Genomic DNA, 20,788 nt, shown 5'->3' with positions numbered 1-20,788 from the left:
AGAGAGGTGGTTAAATCGTGTGTTTCGGATGTCCACTCAGCTATCTCAAACATCCTTGAAGCACATGACCCGATCCTCAATTATTCTATGAGGCGTGACCTTGCAGAGAAGCTTGCTCCCACCCTCTCTCTACTGAGCAAAATTGAAGGGCTCCTTGATTTCATGTCTATTCCGAAACAAGGGGGAGAAAAAGAGAAGGTGTCTCAACTGCCTCCTACTTCAACAGCAACACACACAACCGAACGTCCTCCAGTAGGCCAAGCCTCATGTTCCGGTGTGAAAGACAAAGGCAAGAAAATTGCTGAGGAGAGTGATGATGATGATAAGGAGACAATTGCCGACCTTTTGAAGCGACAGGGTCGAGATAAAGAGGCTGACATCAGCGCTCGTGTGGCTAGAAAGGCTGAAGAAGCCGAAAGGAGACAGAAAGAAGCCCACGACCTTCTCGAGAGCAGGAAAACCCTTTTTCCTCCTTGGACTCTTAAGAAACTGATTAAAGAAGCCATCGAAACACCCAGTATCTTGTGGCTAGAACCCGTGATCTCTTTAGATCGTTCTAACACTGTCGACTCTTAGTTCGATATGCCATTGATCCGAAAGGCGTTTATCTTTCATGCCTTTGCCAACATTGCTGAGTTCCCTCATCCTCATCCAAAAATTGATAGGGACTTAGTTGATTTCTATCTGAGGGCCGCTCAACCACAGTACCAAACATGGAGCGCTCAGAAGATTATCAATGTTCGGGTTCTAAAGCCGTACAGGGAAGGCAACTTCACCAACGTTCGGTTCAAGATACTACGGGGATCTGCCAAGACCGAACATGCCATCTCACTTGCAGATCTTCCCAACCTTAATCCCCATGACTGGATTATCTTACACAACATCCTTCTTACAAACGAAGCTGAATATGGTCCGATCATCGACCACTTTAAGAGGATGCTTGTATGCTAAGTCATGGAAGTTTCCCTGATGGATCAGGAGATAGCGAGCGTATTCAAGAAAAAGCCTACCATATCTCCTGTTGGCTCTGCCAGTGATCTCAACAAGATGCAGATGGGGAAGATTGACCCAAAGAGAAACTCCGTCATGTTTACCAGAAACGAAGGACATAAATGTCTTTTCGCCTTGGCCGACAAACATCTCTATACCACTGCTTGTTTGGAACACGTCTTAGGGATCTTCCATCGGTGCAAGCAGAACACAGCGGATGATATAAAGTACTTTGATGATATGATTCAATGGTACATTCGCTTCAGACAGACTATCCTTGCACTTATCTCACGTCTGTTTGATACAACAAAGAAGGCTCCCGCTGCTGGTCCAAGCAAGAAGAAACAGTAGTCTCGCTCCAAAATGACGCAAAGGGGGAGATTGTTAGGTCCAGTATTGTGTTGCGTCTATTGGGCTCGTTAGCTAGTCCATGTTTATCTCCGGTATGGGTTGTCCATCCGTGAGTTTTGTAGGGTTTAATATAAATAGATGCTTGCATGCATCATAGAACGAAATGATTAGAAACGATTAGAAAAGTATTGTTCAGCATATTCATCGTTCTTATTTTGTAACCCTAGAAGTCCTCTACAGCGGAAGTTCTTAGTCGAGCTCTGCTGAGGATTGAGTAATCTAATCATTCGACTCATTGTGATCCATACTTGTGTTTTATTTCCTTGTTTTTTACGTTCTTTACTTACCTGTTACGAAGATCTAATCGATCAAAAAGTTTTTATAACTCATCATTAAAATTTCTAAAAAATAGTAAAAAGCAAAAAAAATAAAAAATAAAAAAAATAAAAAATGGTTAGGTAACAAAGTTAAACTATCATCCATATTTACGCAATTCTACACAATTCTAATGAATCGTACGTACCTTTTTAGGTTGTGTAAAAAACATTGGTTGAATTTTCTAAAAATCATGGGTTAAATACAAGAAATGTCAAATTCCATTTGATGTCATCATTTGCCAATAATTTTTCGATTTTGTGTTATGCTAGGTTAGAAGTATCCAACCCTAACACTAACATGAAAACAAAAAATAAAAATAAAAATAAAAATCCATTCAATTTTCGTGTTTGCTAATTTTTAAATGAAGTATATATGATTTATAAATCAGGATTATATTCATAATTGCAACTGCATGCATCATATATGCATATGGACATATATGGCTTAATTATATGTAAATGCTATGACCATTTACATATTCTCTTAAAATTAATGGGAGTGAGAAAATTAATTTAACTATGTTCAGATGCCTAGACATAGTTACATATGCTAAACATTAGGTTGACATAAACCAGTTGAGATCTCTTGAGCCCTGTTTGCGACAATTGAGATATTATGATCAACCAAACATATGCTAAGATTCTAATATAAAAGTCTCATGAAGTAATTTTTTAAATTGTTCCATTTTGTCACATAGGATCAACATCATAAACTTAACATTTTTCAAGAAAGTTAACAAAAATCAACTGATTTTGCAGTGAAAATGAAGGATCATGCTAACTCTACCCATCTTTACTTGAGTACACATATCTTGATGAAAAATGCAACGCCAATCAAGTGAAGGGCTACCATTAAATTTGAGGATGGTTCAATGTTGTTTCCTAGCTTTAAAAGTCACTTGAACTTTTTTTTGTAGCTCGTTGATACAGTCTCTACATCTCCTTTATTTATGTAATTTGTGGTTATGGTCATCCAATGACCTTCCTTAAGTTGAAAGGATTTCTCGTCTTTTTTAAAATCAACTTTAAATATCATACCTTGAAGCCGAAAAACAATGCATTAGTTCCTCAATTAAAAGTAAAATATGTTGACTTTTGAAGCAAATAGGATACTGATAACAACATAAAATAGTTTAGTCGTTTAAATGCAAAAAGAGGCACAAAAAGGTTATTGTGCAATCTAGAGAAAATAAAGAAAATGGTAAAATAAACATTTTGAAGTTCATCCTAAAAGAATCGTTGGATCCTTTCCCAAAAAAACATTTCAACTTATGATAATGTTTTCAACAGAAAATTACAAACATTAAATATTAGTTCCTATTGGGCAAATTGTGAGAAATAAAAACATGATTTACTCCTTTTACCAATATAGACAATCTACTTTACTCTTTACTCATAATAAAAAGATATTTATATTCATTTACTGATAATGGAAACGTACTTACACTTCAAGCAGCATGTCGTTCATTCAAAATATCACCTCTTAACAAGCTTATGTTGAAGATCAGCATATGCAGATCACCGATAGTCATTGCTAGCCCATTTTCACAAAATTCCACCTCCTACGACAGCAGTTGCAGACTGAAAAAAAGTGAGATTCAAAATGTGTGACCTTGAACCATCCTTGAAGGGTAAAACAATAATTACATCAATCTTCGAATCATGTTTATTTGTCTATTTTATTTTTTTTTGAAATGAAAACAAACAAAAACTACATAAAAATAAACGAATTTTAAGAGTAACAACATAAATGATGAAATACATAACCACTATTTTTTAGGATGACACTTTTTTATATAAGGCTTTTGACCTTTCAGCCCACAAATGATGTCCACAGTAAAGCAAGATGGTGGGGTTACCCTACTCCCTAAAATGTCATGCGTCAAATCCTTTTTCTTTTTTAAAATACCTAGCATATGTAACCATAGGCTTCAATAAACATGTCATGTTTCTTATGCCTGAAACATTAACTAAACTTAAATCTAATATTAGAATGGATTAAAAGGATACTTTTATCAAAATTACAAATAGAATACACACCTTTAATTACAATGGAGATTCCACGAAAATGGATAAAAAAAGAAAATTTAATCAAAATTACAAATAAATTACACACCTTTCTTTTTATTTATATCTGACACAATCAGTTCACTGCAAAGATGGGGAATTCCAATTAGAAACTGAGAGTAATAGGGATAATAACAATAAAGCATACAATTTGATTTTAGATTTAACAGTCAGTTGCATGCTACTAAAACCAAAATTAACATTTGTCAAATTACAATTATGCCCTTGACTTTCAAAAACATCATATGGCCCGAATTTGAAATTTGAAAAGATTCTTGAAAAAAAATATAACATAAGCTTACTATTTTTTGTCTCTGATTATTGATGCGTCTCTGGGCCAAAAATACGTTGTTGTATAGATTGTGTTTCTGTTTTACAATTAGTTATTTATGCATATATAAAAATGCGTATATCATGAACATGGGGTCAAATGGTTAGTCAACAAATAAAACCAATCTTTTATATATAAAATCAGTATTAAGGAGGTCCAAAATCAGTGGGCCATGGCCCCTGGCCCTTTAGAAGCTCCACACCTGTTAGCAGGAGTAGGTTATTTATGAGTCAGCAGCCAACTTAACATTCCTTAAGCGTGCAACAAATGCTCAAGCAGCATAGCATGTTTTCTTTTAGAGCAAGTTTTGACTCGCACTGTGACCAATTTTGCCAACACTGACTTCGGCCCATGACGTTTTTTGCCCTCAACCACTCTATAAATAGTCTCATTTATTGTAATCCTAATGTATTGTACGAAATAGCCTTTTATGACAAGAAGTAATAAATCTCTCTCTCATGTTCGTCATAGATATAACCGATCAATCATAACCGATCAATCATGTGGTCCTATAGTTAGAGAATCCAACTTCTAATCTGTACGACGCACATTAGATTGGAGCTTGCCTGCATGAATAACATACAATCAAAATAAGACCATTAATGCACATCAAGTACTCGTTAAATTGAATGAGACAGGCCGGATTAAAAAAATCTAATGGTTGGAAATATGAGGTAGCAAAATGAAATAATATCCTAAATCATTTGCATTACTTTTAAGTTTTTTTTTTCTTTTTCTTTTTTGAACAGAAAATATAATATAACCTATCTACTTCTAAAATACCTCTTAATTTCATCTATGCCTACGATGAGACTTGAACATTTAACCTCAAGGAGGGACGGAATACCGGATACCGCTGTCCTAGAAGTCATTTGGTAATTTAATTTACAAGAATACAGGTAGCAAAAAAACAATTATTTCCACAATACTTTAGAAATCATTAGGGCCAACGGCCCCTAGAATCAAGAAGACAAAAAGACATTATTATAACAAATGCAACATAATTTTATTACCTTTTGACCGTTGACAATGAACAACTTTGCCTCATTGGTCTAAGATAGTTTCCGAAAAAAATAAATGTCCTCAATAGCAAAGTGCAGATATTGTCTACTCTAAGTTATGAGGTCAAGACTTTGAGTATTTTATGGCTTAAAAATAAGGCTAAATGGTGTAGGAATTTGATATGGAACTCATGGGCCAACAACCTTCTATATTGTACAATGTAATTCCTGCTTCTTGAAGTTCAATTTATATAAAGTCTAGCCGTTAAAACAGCCTCAATAAGATCTCATTTTATTGGCAAAGAAGTGGGAAATTACATATTCGGTTTTTTATTAATAGAATGAAGGAATTAGTAAGTAACATCAACTCTTTTGTAGCAATGATAAAGACTAAAATGGTAATCAAAAAGCATCAAAAACCCAAATGTTGTAAATCTTTTCCTCATAGTTGAGTTGTTTCACAAGCAGCCTCCCCCATGTCTAACAAATGAATTGTTTCGACACACTCCCGAAAGTCTATTAAACTAGAAGAAGCATTGAATCCAAGTACTCCTGATTGCACCCCTGTCTTGGAATTATAAATTTGGAACCCATCCCCATAAGTAATGAGCAACAAATTACACTCGTTGGTCGTTTGCGGTTGTGGTTGGAATTGAAAAGCTCCATCAACTGGAAGTTTACCTATTCCCAATTTAAAAACCACAGACCAAGAAGCATCTCTCCATAGCAGAATCCAACTATCATCAATATTCATGCGATAACAAATCAAAGCTAGAGAATCTTGGATGGTTGTTAGTCTTGTTGTCAACCAGTCCAGAGCCAATCCAGGAAATGGAATCATACCAAAAACATGAGTGCTCAAATCGAATGTCAGTATACAAGAAAAGTCTAAGTCAAAACGATTTACCTCCCAATGCAATACTCCTTTGAATAAAAAGGCCTCACGTCGCACATAAGTAAATTCAGGTTTAGGGGAAGCAATCTCACACCAAGTGCCCGTCTTCACCGCATAAACAAATGAAGTGTCTTTTTCATATGATATCCAAACAATTTTGTAATCGTCACTGATTGGGTCAAATCCAAACCCAATACCTCCCAAAGCGAGTTCAGAACTCCGAGGACATTCAGCCACTCTTACTTTGCGTCTGATTGAAGGGTTCCATAGAGTCAAACCATTTTTAGTCTTCAAACAGAAAGTTCCATTACATGAACCAATAGTTCTGAACCTATTGCTACAAGGAAACGGAATTGTTGTTGTTATACCAATATATCCACGTTTGGGACACAAACACAAGGGCAATTCGTCTTCTCCGTGTAATGTATAAACGACTTCTGCTATTTTATTATTGTCAATATTTTCATGCGTGAAGCGGATTTTTTGTGGGGATCGGAATTTGTGCAAGCGTATGAACCCGAGACTAGAAATACAGGTATATAACGATTTAGAGAGTGATCTAAATCGAAGGAGGGATTTGGGTGGTAGTCTTGTAAAAATTTCAACAATCAACTCTTGGCATAAATAATCTGACATCTGTATTTTTCCAACAATATAAAAGTCAGTTGTAATAGGGTGCAATTAAAATTCTTCTCTGTTTGAATAAGTTTAGAATTCTTGTCAATATATATATTCATGTTATTTTGTAAATGGATGCACCAGATGTTCATCAACTAAGATTGATGGTGTAACTAATGAACAAGAATATCTATTTATTTATGACATTTTAGATATTTTGTATTACAGATTTAAGAGTCCCAATGCCAAATAATTAACAAGTTCACAAGATATATATACAAATAAACATAACAACAAACTAAGATAAGAGTTCTCACAGTCATATGTAGCGTATCCTATTTGGATATTGGGTAGAACTGTTGAAGCATCATTTCTCTTTATTATCACAAATTTTTACATATGGCCAAATAGAAGACGTGAGATAGATTAAGGTTGTGAGACGAAACCTGTCAATAGGCCTAAGTTCAGGGATGGCATTCAGCATCGACTATTGGGGTTTTAACGGTTGTCAACTAAGACCGGAGGCTGCACATAGCAGGGGCAACGGTGACGGGGAATGGTGGTGTCCGGTGGTGACGGCCTGACGTTGTAAGGAGAGTAGGGTTTAAAGGTTTTTTTTTTTATCTTTTTGGTGAGTTTTGAGACTTGTTTTCCCCTTTTCTATATTTTTGTGGCATTTTATAAACCTTTAGATAGATCACACGATAATGTTTAGGATTTGTGGATTTTCTATTAAAGGAGTATTTTAATCTCGCATTAGAGAAGGCTTTTCTTTTTGGTAAGTTTTGAGACATGTTTTCCTCTTTCCTCTATTTTTGTGGCATTTTATAAAACTTTAGATAGATCACGGTTTAGGATTTGTGGATTTTATATTAAAGGGGTATTTTTATCTCGCATTATTGGAAAAGGCTTTGCAATTTTCATTAATTACCGCTCCATGTCTCCGTCTAACCGGTAGTAGGTAGATGGTAGCAGGTAGCAAGTTACAGGTAGTTGGAAGCTATAGTTTTTATTTATTATAAGAATGTTTGACAAAAATAGCCGGAAGCTTTTGAAATATAAATAATTACATACAATGACACTTGTTTAAATGCTAATTGTGTCAGATCCTCTTAAGGGCCATAGCCCCTTGATTTTTTCACCAAGACCAATATTATATGTATATAAACGATTGCTTTCATTTTTCCCAACCTATCCCCTATTCTAATAAATAATAACAAATTTGTCACATGGCATTTTATTAGCCCCCCCCCCCCTGCCCAACAATTTATCCCACCTAAAATACTTATGTAATTTTCCGAAACAACCCTTTGTGCCTCTTATTCATTCGTTATCGTCGAGAGACAGCAGCTCGTCAATTTGAAACCCTAATCCAGCCGCTCTTCAGTCGTTGGCCCTCTCTCTCTCTCTCTCTCTTGTCAAAACCACCATTGTTACCTTTTTCTCTTCTCAAGAAAATGGTAGCATCTCAACGAAAGAACACCATTTATGACGACTAAAGACTTACATATAGTAGGTATCTCTATCGCTGGTTTACAATCATAAACAACCCCATACCTAATTGGAGAAGTACTTTAGGAACGCATAAAGAGGGGACACAGGGGCTCGACACTCCGGTCAAGAGAAATTCCTTAGCATACGGAAATGTCATCTTCTTAGGCTACCATTTTTTTCTTTTACCGCTCAAATTCTAGATGTCGTTCAGGAATTGCTCAAAAGATTCCTAATTTTTCCTTTCATAATATTTGTTATTGTGTTCTTTGCTACCAAAAATCTAACCTCCAAAATCATGAATCGATGATATTTTGAAGAGCGAAGCCAAAAAACGCGAATAATGAAAGCATTGATATCAGGTTAGCTTCATCTCCGAAACTCATTCTCAGCATTGTTGAATTAGCCAAATTTTACCTACTAGAGTCGGTCACCTAGTAGGTAAATTATATATATATATATATATATATATATATATATATATATATATAATTTACCGATGAAAACATTGTGTATGTATTTGTACCTTTATACATATAAAAATGTTATATATCTAAAAATATACATATAAAAACGTATAAAAATCCTATTAATATCTCTATACGTGTAAAAATGTTATATACGTATTTATAGATACAAATACGTATAAATTGCATTATATATACATATTAATAAGTAACATAAATAAAAAACATACAAATATTTATACACAATTTTAAAATGAAAAATGCATATACCTATATTTATATACCTTTACAAATTTTTTTATATAGTATTAAGTGTCTTTATTTATTTTTAAAGGTATAAATACAATTTTAAATAAACAAATGCGTTTCTTTTACATATAAAATACATTTATAAATTCATGAAATAATAATAGTAATTAGAATAATTATAATCATAATAACATGTTAGATATTAAGTATAATCTTTCTAGAATGTTTTCAAGAAAATTTTGTTCTTGCTTCACATGTGCCGCCTCCGCCTCCACCTCCGGTGGCTTCACCTTTGTCGCCTTCGCCTGTGTTCTGCATGTAAAATTTTCTTTTTCTATTGTTATGTATTTCAAGTTTTATGCTTGAAAATCGAGTATGTTTCCCCTGTAATTTGAGTATCAGAGAATTGTTGCTCTTTTTTTTTACAGTGAAAGTTTTTTTTTTTTTCTAAATTCAAAGCATCTTTTGAAGTCGTTCCACCAAACTAGAACCTTACTTTGAGGTTAGTTGTGGTTCAGTTTTGATTTATGATAATGTGTTGATTTCTGAAATATATTGGTTGATTTCTGATTGTGTTTATTTGGTGAAATATATTGCTGAGAATATGTTACTAGTTTCTCATTGTTCTTTTTTATTGAAAATGTGTTCCTTGTTGCTAATATAAGTTGCTGATTTTGTTCATTTGCTAAAATTTGTTGGGGATCTTGTTATTATGTGTTGAATTGTCGTTGACATCTGTTGTTGATCTTTGAAATTTGTTAATGTTGCTAGTGAAATCATATGCTTTGCTTTTTTTTTTTCCCTTCTGAAATATGATAATATTTTGCTGATGAAATCATATGCTTTGATGTTTTGCTTGATGAAATCTGATTATTAGCATGTTATGGATTCACTAAATGAAAGTACAATGTTATATCTTGAAAATGTGGTGTCTATTAGTAGAGGAGATTTCATACCCACAAGTTTACGGAGCTCATTAACATTAGATTTGTTATGGATGGTGATGGTTCTAAAAGATTTCACAAAGCAACGAAACATGAGCTTTGGGTATAATCAAGAAATGATAATGTTATGTTTGATTTGGATTTATGTTTAATCTGGATTTTATATGGTGTTTGGAAATTTTTTATAATTATTCAAGAAGTTTATTCAGTTATTTTATAAAAAAAAATGTTAAATTTAGCAAAAAATAACATAGAATGGTAAAATGGCAATTTTATAATTCAGCACTACAATTCAGAGGTTCCAACCAAACAACATTTGAAAATTCAGATGTTAAAAATTCAGACCCTCTTAGAAATTCAGGCCACTTAAAAATTCAACTCTTATAAATTCAAATCCTGCCAAACAACCTTTTACGCCCTCCTCCATTTCTAGTCAATTACTTTTGTTTTTCTCCCTTGAATAAAGCAACGCTCCGACCCAACAAGTTCATCCCATTAGCTAAGGTGTGACCGTTCTTTAAAGGTAAACTCCTGCTATAGGGTAAAAATGAACAAACTTGTTGAGTGTGTCAGCTAAGGTGTGGCCTCCCTTTAAATGAAAAATCTAGCTAGGGGGTAAAAATGAACAAATTTGTTGAGTGTAGAGGCTTGAGTTGCTTATTGGAGTTATCATAAGCATGGCTACGTATTGATAGTCCGCTTAAGCAGGTTGCGTATGGCAATTAGCAAGCACGGGGAAACACGGACAATCGGAAGGGCTGAAACCAATAGTCATTGTTTTACCATTTAGACGTAGACTATGATTTACTAATAGTTAGCAAAGTAGTAAAATATAATAACAATATTTATATTTCGGTATAAAAAATTATTTTACAGAATTAATAATTATACATTGACAATTACCGGATCAAATTATTTTCAATAATTTTAATTTTTCTTAAATCTTTATAATATTCTTTTATTTAAATAAATATGAGCTTAGAAACTAACAAACATCAAATAAGATTGTGTTTCTATTTTATAGTTAGTTATTTATATGAATATATAGAAATACGTATATCATGAACATGGGGCCAAATGCTTAGTCAACAAATAAAACCAATCTATTATATATAAAATCAGTATTAAGGAGGTCAAAAATCAGGGGGCCATGGCCCCCTGGCTTAGAGGCTCCGCCCCTATTAGCAAGAGTAGGCTATTTATGAGTAAGCAGCCAACATTCCTTAAGCGGGCAACAAATGCTCAAGCAGCATAACATGTTTTCTTTGAGAGCAAATTTTGACTCGCACTGGGACCAATTTTGTCAGCATTGACTTCGGCCCATATTTTTTTGCCCATTATTATTAGGTCAACCACTCTATAAATAGTCTCATTTATTTTAATCCTAATGTATTTTACGAAATAGCGTTCTACGACAAGAAGTAATAAATCTGTCTCTCTCTCATGTTTGTCATAGATATAACTGGTCATTCATGTGGTCATATAGTTAGAGAATCCAATTTCTAATTTGTATGACGCACATTAGATTCGAGCTTGCCTACATGAATAACATACAATCAAAACAAGACCATTAATGCATATCAAGTACTCGTTAAATTGAATGAGAAAGGCCGGATTAAAAAAGTCTAATGGTTGGAAATCTAAGGTAGCAAAAAAGTCTACTCCTAAAATACACCTTAATTCTATTTATGTCCACAACGAGACTTGAACACTCAACCTCAAGGACAGAGGGCAACACGGGATATCGTTGAGATAGAAGCTCTTTGGTAATTTAATTTACAAGAATACAGGTAGCAAAATTACAATTATTTCCACAATACTTTAGAAATCATTAGGGCCAACCGCATGTAGAATCATGATGACAAAAAGACATTATTATAAGCAAATGCAACATATTTTTATTACCTTTCGACTGTTGACAATGAAAAACGTTAGCCTCATTGGTCTAAGGTAGTTCCAACAAAATAAACGTCCTCATTTAGCGGTTGAGACTTGATAGATTGTCCACCTGGTTCAACCTCACATGTAGGCGGTAATCATCGCATGCACCATGTGTCCGCTTTGCAATGCTTTCATGGACTCCTATATTGAACGACTCATTTAATGCCTTCCTAGGGATAAACTCTACTTATGGTGTGAAAACAGGGCTCAAGATATTTTTGAAGCGATTTCAAGGGTGCTATTATTTACCATATGGACGTACAGGCACGGTATGATTTTCAATAGCAAAGTGAAGATATTGTCTACTCTAACTTATGAGGTCAAGACTTTGAGCATTTTATGGCTTAAAAATAAAGCTAAATGGTGTAGGGATTTGATATGGAACTCATGGACCAACACCTTCTATATTGTACAATGTAATTCCTGCTTCTTGAAGTTCAATTTATATAAAGTCTAGCCGTTAAAACAGCCCCAATAAGATCTCATTTTATTGGCAAAGAAGTGGGAAATTACATATTCGGTTTTTTATTAATAGAATGAAGGAATCAGTAAGTAACATCAACTCTTTTGTACCAATGATAAAGACTAAAATGGTAATCAAAATGCGTCAAAAACCCAAATATATGATGTAAATTTTTTCCTCATAGTTGAGTTGTTTTGCAAGCAGCCTCCCCTATGTCTAACAAATGAAGTGTTTCGACACACTCCCGAAAGTCTATTAAACTAGAAGCAGCATTGAATCCAAGTACTCCTGATCACACCCCTGTCTTGGGATTATAAATTTGGAACCCTTCCCCATAAGTAGTGAGCAACAAATTACACTCGTTGGTCGTTTGCGGTTGTGGTTGGAATTGAAAAGCTCCATCAACTGGAAGTTTACCTGTTCCCAATTTAAAAACCACAGACCAAGAAGCATCTCTCCATACCCGAATCCAAGTATCATCAACATCCATACGATAAGAAATCAAAGCTAGAGAATCTTGGATGGTTGTTATTCGTGTTGTTAACCAATCCCAAGTGGGTCCAGGCAATGGAATCATACCAAAAAACATGAGTACTCAAATCGAATGTCAGTATATAGGAAGGAGCTATATGTCTTGTGATTTGATATGATCACGAGTTACTTCCCAATGCAACACTCCATTGAATAAAAAAGCCTCATATAACACAGAAGTAAACTGGTTTAGGGGAAGCAACTTCACACCAAGTGCCCGTCTTCACTGCATAAACAAATGAAGTGTCTTTTTCATATGATATCCAAACAATTTTGTAATCATCACTGATTGGGTCAAATCCAAACCCAATACCTCCCAAAGCGAGTTCAGAACTCCGAGGACATTCAGGCACTCTTACTTTGCGTCTGATTGAAGGGTTCCATAGAGTCAAACCATTTTTAGTCTTCAAACAGAAAGTTCCATTACATGAATCAACAGTTCTGAACCTATTGCTACAAGGAAACAGAATTGTTGTTGTTATACCAATATATCCACGTTTGGGACATAAACACAATGGCAATTCGTCTTCTCCGTGTAATGTATAAACGTCTTCTGCTATTTTATTATTGTCAATATTTTCATGCGTGAAGCGGATTTTTTGTGGGGATCGGAAAGTGTGCATGCGCATGAACCCAGGGCTAGAAATACAAGTATATAACGATTTAGAGAGTGATCTAAATCGAGGAGGGATTTGGGTGGTAGTCTTGTAAATATTTCAACAATCAACTCTTCGCATATATATTCTGACATCTGCATTTTTCCAACAAGATAAAAATCAGTTGTAATAGGGTGCAATTAAAATTCTTCTCTGTTTGAATAAGTTTAGAATTCTTGTCAATATATATATATATATATATATATATATATATATATATATATATATATATATATATATATATATATATATATATATATATTCATGTTTTTTGTAAATGGATGCACCAGATGTTCATCAACTAAGATTGACGGTGTAACTAATGAACAAGAATAACTCCAACAGAAGTAATTAATATATTTACACAAAAAATTTATAATAAAATAGTTATGTTCCCAGTTACATGATCTAGGTCCAATTGTCATGCATCTAAATTAACAAATTAACTCAAAAGTCAAAACTGAGATAAAATCAAAAAAGTAATTGGTTGTGAATGAAAGCCATAGGGCATATATAAGCCTATTTATTTATGTATAAATATTGGTGATACAATTCTATTTAGTTCTGTTTGTCATACTTGCAATCGATAAACTTATTAAAATGCAATGAACCGATTGTGCATGTCCTATGTATACAAAACAGATACTCAAATGATCAAAGTTTGATCTTCGTTATGATCAACTACATTATCTAATATACTTTCAAAAAGATATCATCAATACATGATTATAATGTTGATGAATCTGGATATCTTTACAGCCATACTTCCAACTTTGTCTTTTGTGATCTTCCTTTGAATATTGATTCACTTAATTAGGGGATGCATTGGAATTTAGATGGGTGCCAGGCAGGCAGGCAAACCATGGGTTTCAAATGAGAAGAGATAAAAAAGCCGGAATGAATCTGCTATATATGAGAAAAGGCTTCAAAGGCTATTTGGTGTGATTTCATTTTTAAGGTTAGTATCACATCTATTAATTTATGACATTTTAGATATTTTGCATTATAGATTTACGAGTCCCAATGCCAAATAATTAACAAGTACACAAGATATATATACAAGTAAACATATATAACAGCAAACTAAAAGAAGAATTCTCAGTCATATCTAGCGTATCCTATTTGGCTATTTGGATATTGGGTAGAACAGTATAAGCATCATTTCTCTTTATTATGACAAATTTTTACATATAGCCAAATAAAAGACGTGAGATATATTAAGGTTGTGACGACAAAACCTGACGATAGGCATGAGTTAAGGGATGGCATTCAGCATCGACTATTGCGGTTGTGACGACAAGGATCTAACCCTTTGCAGACGACACCTATCCAGACGACATATGTCGTCGGCAAAAGTCGATCTATAGAGACGACATGTCGTCTGGACAGAATTTTCAAACATTGACCACATGTCGTTGACCAGAAAAGCTATACAGACGACAAGTCGTCTGCATAGGTTCGGCGGGAAGGGGCAAAATATTGGGGGTATATCGAATTTTTATACCGACGACATGTCGTTGTGAGGAGGAATTAAAAACATATTTTCGAGTTATTTTAATCCTTTGTCGCAGAAAAGCAATACGATGCCGTTTTCGTCAGCCTATGCAGACGATATGTCGTCTCTATAGGGTGCTTAAAAATTAATTTTGATATATTTTTTTATCCGTCTTGCAGAAATGGAATACGATGTCGTTTTGGTCAAGCTATCCAGACGACATGTCGTTTGGAAAAGGTGGGACCGATCCGCGTGATCCGTTTTTTTATTTTATTTTATTTTTTAATGCCGTTTTCGTTTACCTATAGAGACGACATGTCGTCTCTATGTCGTCTCTATAGGGTTTTACCATAACAAAAACCCTTTCAGTCTTCATTTTCCAGTCGACTGCCCAGACATTTTCCTCTCAATTGCTTCGCCGATCCCAGTCGGCTGCCCAACAAAGGTTTTCTCCCCCTTTCTCTTTTGGATTTCGACTCTTTGGATGTCCGGTTTTTTCTTCTATACCAGGAACTTGTAATCTCTATTCCTTTCCCAGGTTCTACTCATCTGTAATCTCAATCCCCATCATCAATCGTCTTCTTCTTCAAATCGGTACTACACTTCTGCTAGGCTTGCTCGATTCTTCACATCTCTTCCTTCCGACACATCCATGGCTTCTGACAAGTCAACACCGCCGCTTACTATCGACTCCCTCAACCCAAAGGTCGTTTCCTTGCTTCTCATTTATGTTTTTCACTTTGTTCATCGCTTTGATCTTGTTTGCTTTAGTTCGCTTACTTGAGCTTTATACAGTTTAAATCTTAACGCCTGAATCGGAGTTCGGTACAAGATAACTGTTTAATTTTTGTTTTTGATTTTGAAGATTAATCTAGGGGTTTTAAGTTCAAGTAGATCCAGTCCCTTTTACTGTTTCTATAACACCAACAAGGAAAGGTTAGCTAGAATGTCCTTTGTACTAATTTTTTCCCCTTAATTTCCAGGTCTTGAAATGTGAGTATGTTGTACGTGGTGAAATTGTCTCTCTAGCTCAGGTAATGTAATGAACTGGATTCACTAAAAAACCTTATTAAATAAGCATGTCAGGGATGTATATATCGGGGAAATAATTAATAATGAGTATATTTATAGAAAACTTTCCATCTTTTTAATCAATATATGCATTCAAGTATACTAATTTGCATATATAAAACTTACAATGCTGATTTCATCGAACGAGCATGGCAGATTCTTGATCAAACTCCTGGTAGAGCTACTGGTGCATATAGACATATAGTCACAGGGGTAAAACAGGAAGTGCAGTTTAAGGGTTTAAGGAAATGCACTGTATCTTTTTTGAAAACGTTTTGGATACAAGAAAGATAATAGAGCAATGCATAATGATTTTTCAGGTTCCTTATTATCTTGATTAAGCAACATGGTAGGGAGTTGAGGTCTTTGAGCTCAACTGCTAGACAAAAGGGTATTACTCTGAGAGCCCTTTTTTTCATTAATCCAGGAAACCCAAATGGCCAGGTAAGTCTATATTAGTTTTTAAACACTAATAAATGTGTTTTCTCTATGCTATGATAATTAATTTCCAGTTTTTTTTCTTTCTAAATACGTGTAGGTTCTTGCTGAAGAGAACAACGAGACATTGTTGAGTTCTGCAAGAAAGAAGGTCAGGTTCTTCTAGTAGCTGAGGTAAAGAATGTTACATGAATCCCCCCAGACTTTTATTGGCATTTTAGTAAAAGCATGATTAAGTAGGGTGACATACACCATTCATGTACATTATGCAGGTTTATCAGGAAAACATTTATGTCCCTGAAAAGCAGTTTTGCTCTTTTAAGAAAGTTGCTCGTTCAATTGGATATGGTGACAAGGATATTCCCTGGGTTTATTTTCAGTCAGTGTCTAAAGGTATTGTCTCTTTGTGAATATGAAATAGTATTGATGATATGAAGAGAAGGGTGCAAAGGTAGTTAGTTAATTCAATTGTTAATTTGTTTGCAATTCTTAGTTTCTTGATAATTCTTAATTTCTTTTTCCTTCACATATTGAAACTACAGACATTGCTGACTTGTTAAATTCCACTTGTTTCTGTTTTAAGATCAAGTTTTTTTTTTTAATATATTTAGTTTATATCTTGAACTCCTATTGCTTTTATAAGTTTGTTTCAATGGCATATGTATAAAATAAAGAAATTTAATATTCAAAAAACCGGGTACCCGGAACCGGAACCGGTCTTGGCGGTTCCGGGAGCGGTTCCAAATTTCTAGGAACCGCTGTAAGCGGTTCCGGTTCCAAAACCAATAATTTCAGAACTGCCGGTTCTGGGAGTGGTTCCGATTCCAGCTAAAATAGGCGGGTATCCGGTTATGCTCATCCCTAGTCAATACCATGTTTCAGTTGTTCTTTGGAATGGAATCTTGCTGGTCTTCCGGATGATGAAGCAGCAAAATACTTTGAGAACAAGATCCGAAGGTCAGTTGAGATTATGTTTTCTTCAAAATCATATGCTTATTTTTTGTTGGGTGTATTTGGTTTTATTATAGTATAGTATTCTTTAAAAAGTATTAATCGAATATGGAATGTGGCACAGTACTCTCCCAAAGATTATTGTATTTTCTGCTATTAACCTTATCTACCTCTTCACTCAAAAGCAAAAGTACATTGCCATTTAGTGCATTTTCCATATTTAGATGGTAAATGCAGTCAATAGCAATGTACTTTATATCTTCACATTTTTTTCTTATTTTTTTGTAATCTGTTTTCATTTTTTTTCCAAAGACCTAACCGTATAACTACAGAGTGATCAATATTGACCTATTTAACTAATATTTTCATGCTTCTTAACAGTAATCATAATAATCGGCTAAGAAGGACTTGCAGAAGGAAGCCATGTTCCTAAGTGTCAGCCTTTTGGACAATTAGCAATAATAAATGCAAATGGGTTAAAAAAAAAGCAACCCTTTGGAGGATTTAGTCAGCATCCCTTTGGTCACTTTTATTTCTGTATGAATTTTGTAGTTCATAATAACACTACAATAGTCAAATGTTGTAATTCAACTGAAGAATTTCTTTTAATTGTAAAATCAAATTAAATTAATGGTATGTTATGAATGATATGTTTATTAAGTGTTTTTGGATTTTAATGGTATGTTATGTTATGTTTATATTATTCTGCAAATATCTCTTTTGGATTTGTTTTAAATGGTATATATAACAAAACATGTGGAAAATATTTTTAAAAAAAGGGCTATAAAGACGACATGTCGTTTGTATAGCTTTATAACTGTAAAAATGGTTTTCCCATTGCAGACGACATGTGGTCTGTATTGATCAACTTTTCCAAACGACAAGTCGTCTCTATAGGGTCACACTTTTACCGACGACTCGTAGTCGGTATAGGGTCCGAATAAAACATTTCTTTATTTCCTCGAAAATCAATCCCGATGACCTTTTATAGACGACGTGTCGTCTGGACTGGCTATGCTATACCGACGACATCTGTACCGACGACATTTTCGACTTTTAGCGACGGACCTGTACCGACGACTTTTTACAGACCACATGTTGTCGGTATAAGTTTTAGAGACGACAAGTCGTCTCGACAGAGTTCATAATTGTCGTCTGCATAGGGCATATATATGAGAAAAGGCTTCAAAGGCTATTTGGTGTGATTTCATTTTTAAGGTTAGTATCATATCTATTAATTTATGACATTTTAGATATTTTGCATTATAGATTTACGAGTCCCAATGCCAAATAATTAACAAGTACACAAGATATATATACAAGTAAACATATATAACAACAAACTAAAAGAAGAATTCTCAGTCATATCTAGCGTATCCTATTTGGCTATTTGGATATTGGGTAGAACTGTATAAGAATCATTTCTCTTTATTATGACAAATTTTTACGTATAGCCAAATAAAAGACGTGAGATATATTAAGGTTCTGACGACAAAACCTGACGATAGGCATGAGTTAAGGGATGGCATTCAGCATCCACTATTGCGGTTTCAAACGTTGTCATTGAAGACCGGGGACTGCATATAGCAGGGGCAGCGGTGACGGGGAATGGTGGTGTCTGGTGTTGACGGCATGACGTTGTAAGGAGAATAGGGTTTTAAGATTTTTTTTTTAAATCTTTAGATAGATCTCGATATGTTTAGGATCTGTGGATTTTGTTTATTTTGTTTGGATTAACGGAGTATTTTTATCTTGCATTAGAAAAGGCTTTGCAATTTTCCTTAATTACTGTTCAATGTCTCCGTCTAATTAAAGTAAGAGACCCAGGATGTGTTTGTTTGTTAAAAATTACTTTTGGACTTCTGGTTTTCTAGAAAACGTTTTAAGAAAATAGAGTGAAGTTTTCATTTCTAATAAAAAATTTAAAAAACATGTTTGGCTAAAACTTAACTACAAGGATGAATAATATAAAAAGAGGGCCTCTCTCTCTCTCTCTCTCTCTCTCTCTCTCTCTCTCTCTCTCTCTCTCTCTCTCTCTCTCTCTCTCTCTCTCTCTCTCTCTCTCTCTCTCTCTCTCTCTCTCTCTCTCTCTCTCTCTCTCTCTCTCTCTCTCTCTCTCTCTGCAAATACAAAACTCAAGAACATAGATTCATATTCATGAACACACACTCAAGAACACATACACTCTCCACCTACTGTCCCCCACTACCATCGTGTCCTTCACCTCATTTTTTCTTTAAATTGATTTTTCTGGTAACCTCCACCATCTCCTTCTTCTCCACACACACGGAATCAAATCTGAGGAGGAGGAGCTCATCAACTGAGGAGGAGATCGGAGACCCATGCACTCGATTTGATTTTTTCTTCTTGAAGGTGTTGCTCCTCCTCCTCCTGTTAAAGCAACCCCTAACGCCGCCGCCGTACGTCTTCTCTTTTAGCCGAGACGAGCTCAAGGAGATGATAACTTTCATATCTGAGGACCTCGTTTTCAAATCTGAGTATCTTGTTTGTAGACCTGGTAGCGGTGACGAGCTCAAGGTTTTTTCATTTTTTAATTACTAAAATGAATAAATAATTATTGAAACTTAACAAAAATGAATTTAGAAATACAAAATAAATAATCAAGGGTATTAAAGTCATTTCAGTTTACCGAGGGACCAAATCCGCAATGAAACTAGTTCAAAATGACCACGAAGCCCAAAAAGTCAGGGTTTGGACTAAAACCCCATAAAAATGCATACCACATGAACTATTTTTACATTTTGTCTAAATAATAATAAAAATACTTAAGCCTCATAATAGACTAGCTAAATAGCTAATTCTCTTAAAAGTGGTACAGGTTTATAACGAGTACTCTTTAAAACGTAGATATTGTAACATGTTAGTGAAAGAAATGGAAAGAAAGATAGAGATAAAAGAGCAACTTACAGATCAATGTCAATATAAATCAATGTCAACGGAGGTCGTTGCCTCACTGGTCCGAGATGCAGTGTGGCATACGGTGGAGAAAGCCCTCCGACAAAGGACTAGCAGAGGTCGATGTCGAAGTTTCAGGCTACTCAATGGCTGTGAGGAGCAGGGCTGACCCAATACATGGGTGAATTGGGCTTAGGCCCAGGGCATCAAACTTTTAAGGGCATCAAAATGGTGCGGCTACATATACTATATATTATAATGGCCCAAAAACTTAGCCCATATTTTGTTCTGTGATGTGAGCTCAACGTGAGAAAGGAAGAGACGTGCCAAACAAATGAATAATCATCGTATCCTCGATCATTCGCATAGATAAACCAAACGTCGCCTCTCGCTTGGTGCCTACTGCCTAGAAACCTGTTGGCTTTGTCAATGGGATTAATGCGGCATTGCCTACCTAGAAACGTCGCCAACAAATAAAAAAGTACGATTTGATTTCTCTATTTTTCACTTCCAGTCCATAAATCGATAACATATATCTCTCAAAT

At 34.7% G+C, this 20,788-nt stretch overlaps 2 protein-coding genes and 1 pseudogene across 2 annotated transcripts; 1 reads left to right on the top strand and 2 right to left on the bottom strand.

Moving 5' to 3' along the window:
- Positions 1-5,559: 5,559 nt before the first annotated feature.
- Positions 5,560-6,648, bottom strand: LOC145064647 (putative F-box protein At3g16210). The gene has a single exon (XM_079012054.1). It carries the CDS (start codon positions 6,646-6,648, stop codon positions 5,560-5,562), a length of 1,089 nt encoding a protein of 362 aa, XP_078868180.1.
- Positions 6,649-12,880: 6,232 nt separating this feature from the next.
- On the bottom strand, positions 12,881-13,467 carry LOC145064646 (putative F-box protein At3g16210; annotated as a pseudogene).
- Positions 13,468-14,781: 1,314 nt separating this feature from the next.
- On the top strand, positions 14,782-16,383 carry LOC145064643 (uncharacterized). The gene is made up of 7 exons (XM_079012053.1): positions 14,782-14,857; positions 14,944-14,960; positions 15,047-15,104; positions 15,176-15,312; positions 15,406-15,573; positions 15,851-15,901; positions 16,259-16,383. Exons 1-7 carry the CDS (start codon positions 14,782-14,784, stop codon positions 16,277-16,279), a joined length of 528 nt encoding a protein of 175 aa, XP_078868179.1. The 3' UTR covers positions 16,280-16,383.
- Positions 16,384-20,788: the final 4,405 nt, after the last annotated feature.

The sequence above is a fragment of the Lactuca serriola genome, chromosome 7 (assembly GCF_051521515.1).
Source record: "Lactuca serriola cultivar US96UC23 chromosome 7, Lser_US96UC23_V15, whole genome shotgun sequence".
NCBI lineage: Eukaryota > Viridiplantae > Streptophyta > Magnoliopsida > Asterales > Asteraceae > Lactuca > Lactuca serriola.
This window is presented reverse-complemented; position numbering and strand designations above follow the sequence as displayed.